The sequence below is a fragment of the Peromyscus leucopus genome, chromosome 8b, assembly GCF_004664715.2.
Source record: "Peromyscus leucopus breed LL Stock chromosome 8b, UCI_PerLeu_2.1, whole genome shotgun sequence".
Lineage (NCBI taxonomy): Eukaryota > Metazoa > Chordata > Mammalia > Rodentia > Cricetidae > Peromyscus > Peromyscus leucopus.
In genome coordinates, this window is record NC_051086.1 from 62,698,681 (window position 1) to 62,705,245 (window position 6,565).

The 6,565-nt window shown below is 44.4% G+C and overlaps 1 protein-coding gene across 1 annotated transcript; it reads right to left on the bottom strand.

Annotated features, from left to right (window-relative positions):
• Positions 1-3,188: 3,188 nt before the first annotated feature.
• LOC114691524 (crooked neck-like protein 1) lies at positions 3,189-5,520 on the bottom strand. The gene has a single exon (XM_028866917.2). The coding sequence runs from the start codon at positions 5,451-5,453 to the stop codon at positions 3,372-3,374; it is 2,082 nt and encodes a 693-aa protein (XP_028722750.1). The 5' UTR covers positions 5,454-5,520; the 3' UTR covers positions 3,189-3,371.
• Between the last annotated feature and the right edge of the window lie 1,045 nt (positions 5,521-6,565).

Genomic DNA, 6,565 nt, shown 5'->3' on the forward strand with positions numbered 1-6,565 from the left:
TACGCTGAACCTAAAAGAAGACCAGGGCTCAGAGGTAGAGGGCTCACCTAGCACCCACAAGGGCCTGGGTTGAGCTGCAGCATCACATAAAGAAGGCATGGTAACACACCTGTAATAGCAGCACTCCAGATGTGAGGGTAGCAGCATCAGAAGTTAAAGACTGAGCTGGGAGGTTCACTCAGCATCAGGACCTAAGTGTGGATTCCCAACAGTCAGGTAGAAAATCTAAGTTTGGGTATGCACATGTAATCCCCGGACAGGGAAGGCAGGACGACAGATCCCTGGAGCTCAGGGTTTAGCCAGCCGAGTGGAATCAGTGAGCTTCTGGTTCAGCAGGAGACCCTGCCTCAAAAACCAAACCCAACCACCAACAAAATCAGTGGAGAGCAACTGAGGAAGACACCTGAAGTTAACTTCTGGCACGCACACACACACACACACACACACACACACACACACACACACACACACACACGAAAAGAAGTTTATCTTAGCTTTCTTTCTGTCGTCATTCTTTCTTGTGTATGTGGGGGTGGGGGTGTTGAGACAGTTTCTCTGTAGACCAGGCTGGCCTTGAACTCAGAGATCCACCTGCCTCTGCCTCCTAAGTGCTGGAATTAAGGCATACACCACCACCGCCTGGCCTTAGTTAGGGTTTCTATTGCTGTGAACAGATGCTATGACCGTTGTAACAGGCTTTTTCTTTTGTGCTACCAACCAGCTCCCAAATCATGACATAGAGACTTCTTATTTGTTATGAATGTTTGGCCATATCTTAGCTCTCATTTTAATCTGATTCTCTTTATGTTTTGCCTCAGGGCTTTTTGCCTTTCTTTCTGTAAATCTTACTTTCCTGCTGTCTCTATGTCTGCTGGCAGCTGCCTGGTTTTGGTCCTGGTGTCTCTTTCTCCCAGTTTTCTCCTCCTTCTCTCTCTCCTTTCTATATTCCTCCTTCTATTCACTCTCTCTGCCCGCCAGTTAAGCTTTTTATTAGACAAATCAGGTGCCTTAGGCAGGCAAGGTGGAACAAATGTAACACATCTTTACATCATTAACAAAGGCAGAAGAAACAAATATTACACACCTTCTCATAGTTAAAATAATATTACACAGCATATGTGAGAGCCAAAGTTACATTTTAAGTTTTAATTACTATGAAAGAGATTCATGTAGCAATGCCTCTCATCTGCAAGCCCCTTGCCCAAGGACAGATAGTTCTAAAATGCTGGAGGCTGTTGTTTATGGAAGATAACAGGCACATGCTTTTCATTCCCCTAAACAAGTTTGTTTGACCCATCTGCACAGATGTGCTTGATCACATGTGGGCAGGAGGTTCACAGGGTGGAGGTACGTCAGGATGTATGCTTGCCCCTGATTGGACCTGATGGGAAATGCAATGAATTATGGGTTTTCCTGCTTAAGCTGCTACAAACTCATGCAATGAGCACAGGACTTGGTCCCACTGCCTAGTTGCCTCCCAAACTGATCAAGCCAATCAACTGTCTCACCTATTCAGAGGGCCTGATCCAGCTGGGAGCCCCTCAGCCTTTGGTTCATAGTTCATGTGTTTCCATTCATTTGGCTATTTTTTTTCAATAATTGAGTAAAACTGAAATTTATTATATGCCACAGTCGTCCTAGGGACCTCCATGCTATATATATATAGCCTCTATGGTTCTATGGGTTGTGGTCTGATTGTTCATTTTATATCTAGAATCCACCAATGAGTGAGTACATACCATAACTGTCTTTCTGGGTTTGGGTTACCTCACTCAGGATGATTTTTTCTAGTTCCATCCATTTGCCTGCAAATTTCATGCTTTCATTGTTTTTCTCTGCTGAGTAGTACTCCATTGTGTATATGTACCACATTTTTTTCATCCATTCTTCCGTTGATGGGCATCTAGGTTGTTTCCAGGTTCTGGCTATTACAAATAGTGCTGCTATGAACATAGCTGAGCATGTATCTTTATGGTATGTATCAGCATTCTTTGGGTATATGCCCAAGAGTGGGATGGCTGGGTCTTGAGGTAGTTCGATTCCTAATTTTCTGAGAAACTGCCATACTGATTTCCACAGTGGTTGTACAAGTTTACATTCCCACCAACAGTGGAGGAGTGTTCCCTTTGCTCCACATCCTCTCCAACATTGGTTGTCATTGGTGTTTTTGATCGTAGCCATTCTAACAGGTGTAAGGTGGTATCTCAGAGTCGTTTTGATTTGCATTTCTCTGATGATTAAGGATGTTGAGCATTTCTTTAAATGTCTTTCAGCCATTTGTAGTTCTTGTTTTGTGAATTCTCTGTTTAGCTCTTTAGCCCATTTTTTAATTGGACTGTTCAGTGCTTTGATGTCTAGTTTCTTGAGTTCTTTATATATTGTGGAGATCAATCCTCTGTCAGATGTGGGGTTGGTGAAGATCTTTTCCCAATCTGTTGGCTGTCTTTTTGTCTTATTGACTGTGTCTTTTGCCCTGCAAAAGCTTCTCAGTTTTGAGAGGTCCCATTTATTGATGGTTGTGCTCAGGGTCTGTGCTGTCGGTGTTTTATTTAGGAAAATGGTCTCCAGTGCCAATGCGTTCAAGAGTGCTTCCTATTTTCTTTTCTATTAAGTTTAGTGTAACTGGATTTATGTTTAGGTCTTTGATCCACTTGGACTTGAGTTTTGTGCATGGTGACAGATATGGATCTATTTGTAATCTTTTACGTATTGACATCCAGTTATGCCAGCACCATTTGTTGAAGATACTTTCTTTGTTCCATTGTATAGTTTTGGCTCCTTTGTCAAAAACCAGGTGTTCATATGTGCATGGATTAATGTCAGGGTCTTCAATTCGATTCCATTGATCCGTATGTCGGTTTTTATACCAGTACCAAGCTGTTTTTATTACTATAGCTCTATAGTAGAGCTTGAGGTCCGGGATGGTGATGCCTCCAAGGGTTGCTTTATCGTATAGGATTCTTTTAGCTATCCTGGGTCTTTTGTTTTTCCATATAAAGTTGAGTATTTTTCTTTCCAAGTCTGTGAAGAATTGTGTTGGGATTTTGATGGGGATTGCATTGAATCTGTAGATTGCTTTTGGTAAGATTGCCATTTTTACTATGTTAATCCTACCTATCCATGATCATGGGAGATCCTTCCATTTTCTGATATCTTCTTCAATTTCTTTCTTTAGAGATTTAAAGTTCTTTTTTTTTTTTTTATTAGAAAAATTCCTTTACTTGCAATTTCCCATCCACATTTAACCCAAGAGTGTTTTAAAAAATAATTTGAAAGGTAGCTATCAAAGATGCCAAACAACTCCTTACTGGGTAAATATACAAAAACGTTCAGAAGTCAAAGTTCTAAACTATTAATTTATATAAAAAAAATTACAACATTTTAAAAGATGAGGATTCACTCTCATCAATGTCCTTATCTGGATCCTGTTCGGCAGCTTCTTTTTCTTGTTGCTGTTTCTTCCAAAGCTTGGCCATTGCCAGAAGCTTGAGGTTAGGCTGGTTGGCAGCATCCTCTGGAAAGATGTAATCATAGTATTCTTCCCACCCGGCATCAGACCCATCGTCGGCCTGGACCTTTCTTCTCTTCTTGACCTTTTCTGGCATGAGTTTGTCTACTCTTTCCTTGTCTGCTACTGTTCCAAATTCATCTTCAAAACCTCGCCAGGATTCCAGCAACATGAGTCTCTCTTCTTTTTCTTCACAGTTTCTCATGGTTTTATTAGCCTCTTCATAAATCTGTCTGCATTTAGCCACACTTCCTTCTTTCCCCAAGGATAACTCAAACTGAGCAAAACTGATCCATACCTTGACATGCTGTGTTCGCTGAAGCAATTGTCGGTAAAGGTTTCGTGTTCTTTCCGTTTCTTCCTGCTCAATCTCAAAATCAATATATGATTTCCAAAGTACCTCTGGCATGTCTAAGCGTGGCTGGCTGATGGCTAATTCATAGATTGCCCGGGCTCTATCAATATCACCAAGGATTGTCTCTAATTCTGCAAATTTAATCCATGAGGTACAATTCTCAGGTCCAAATTCCAAGAACTTTTCATAAAGCTTCCGGCATCTGTCAAATTCTCGAAGCTGTAGTTCCAGTTCTATATAACCTTTGAATAGCTTGTTCTTTGGACATTTGCCTATGGAAGTCCCCAAAGCTCTTCTGGAAAATGGCAGATTTTTCTGTCGTATCTCAAACTGTGCATAATATAACCACATTTTGGCAAATGTGAACTTTTTGTGAGGAATTAGTTCCAAAGACGCTTGATATACCTGTCTTGTCCTCTCAGGATCCTTGGCTTCCAGCTCTTCATAGAGTGCATAGTTGATCCAGAGATAGATGTAGCGCTTCCAGTGCCTCTTCTCCTGGATGGGCGGCACGTTGGCAATGGCCCTCTCGTAGACTTCCCGCACAGTGTCAGCTTCGGCATCACTTTCCACCAAGCGCAAGTAATCAAACCATGCGTCGTAATTGTGTGGATTAGCCTTCACTTCTTCTTCATACTGGAATCTCCGTTTGCTCACGATGATGTCTTCAATACCCCTCCGGTCACCAAACTTCTTCTCAAAGATGGTATAGTTTTTAAAGAGTTCTTGGGCCTCTTGTTTTGAAATTCTGTCCAGGGCATATTTGTAGATAACTCGTACCCTTTCAAATTCTTTCTGATTTTCCTCAAATTTGGCAAAGGCCACATACAGGTGTTCGTCCATATGCTCATCTCCAAAGAACTCCACTGCTCTCTCGTAGACTTTCCGCGCATGGGCAAAGTAAGCGTGCTTCTCCTCGAATCGGGCGTACTTGATCCAGTTCTTCACAGCAGGGTGCACGAGCACGAAGCGCTCATAAATGGTACGGGCCCGCTCCACCTCTTTGTATCTCAGCTCGAAGTTGATGTAGGAGTGCCAGGCCTGCTCCTCAGGCTGCCATTCCATCCAGCGCTCAAACACCTGACGGGCACCGGCAACATTGCCCAACATCTCCTCCATGTATGTGTACTTGTACCAGAACTGGTTGACTCGGGGCAGGGTTGTTATGGCTCGGTCCCAGATATTTCGGGCATGGTTGACCTGGCGGTTCTTCATTTCCATTTCCGCGTATTTCAGCCAGAGTGTAATATTCCGATAGTCTACATCTAAGGCACGCTCGTATATGGATCGAGCCCTTTGAATTTCCTTTAGGCTTTCTTCCCATTGTGCATACTTTATCCAGTTACTAATCACAGTCCTGTTTTTCCTTATGTTATCTTCAAAAGTCTTCCTCTTCCGCAGTTTGTAATCATTGAGCTCCTCTTCGTCTGTGATCTTCTGCTGAGGCGGGGGTGGAAGGAGCTCGAGCTCTCTTTCTTTAGCCTCTCTTAAGAGCTGCTCGGCGGTTATCTGTACCTCAGCTGGCGCTTTGTTTTTCACCTTGGCCACTTTGGGGATCCGCTGTTTCCCGGCCGCTGTAGAGGCCGCCATGTCTGCAGCCGCTGAACCGGAGCAACCCCGACACACACCTGAACCTCAGAAGACCGGCTTCGAAAACCAGCTCACACCAGAGAGCCGGCCCACAACAAACTAGATCCCGGAACCGGAAGCGGAACTCTCCAGGGCGACCTTTGACCGCCGCACGAATCGGGCGAAACGTCACGTCGTTTCCGTTAGCAACCGTTTGCGCGTCCTCTGTGTAGCGGGGCTGCGTGCTGGAGCTGCAGGTGAGGTGGGTATGGCGGGCGGCGCCGTTGGGACGCAGGACCCGGGAGGCGAGACGCAGTCAGGTGTGTCTTCCGTATGCGTGCAGCTGTGAGCAGTGGCACCTGCGAGGGACGTAGGAGCTCCTCGGTGGAGGAGGAAAGAGCGGCGAAAGAAACCACAACCCAGCTCGCAGCTGCTGACGCAGCGGTGCATGCTGGGCTTTATAGTCCCCCGAGTTCACGCCCCCTCGTCTTGGGCTTCTCTCTGATTGGGCCAAGATAATGATCTCTGGAACGCGGACTTTTAAATAAACAGAGGTAATCCAAAGCAAGGTGACCTGAACTTTTAATCCCAGTATCAACCATAGAGACCTGGAGGTCTGTATAGACAGGCAGCGATGAGGAAGTCATGTGGCTGGGTTTACAGCCAATGAGAAGGCAGAATGGAAAGGCAATAAAAAGACAGGACGCAGGAAGAAGATCTCTCTTTAAGAGGAAGGATGGAGCCAGGCGGTGGTGGCGCACGCCTTTAATCCCAGCACTCAGCAGGCAGAGGCAGGCGGATCTCTGTGAGTTTGAGGCCAGCCTGGTCTCCAAAGCGAGTTCCAGGAAAGGCGCAAAGCTACAGAGAAACCCTGTCTGGAAAAACAAAAAAAAAAAAAAAAAAAAAAAAAAAAAAGAGGAAGGATGGCGGCGAGTGGTAAGATAAGGTGTTCTTAGCCCTTGGCTACTGCTCTGATCTCTGGGCTTTTAACTCTTTATTTGGCTCTGTGTTTCTTCTTTAATAAGACCGTTTCATCTACATTACTCTTTGTAGATGATTGGAGTCGTGTCTTTTCAGATTGGCACCTTTCATTTAGTAACATGAGTTTAAGTTTCTGTTTCATAAAACATTTC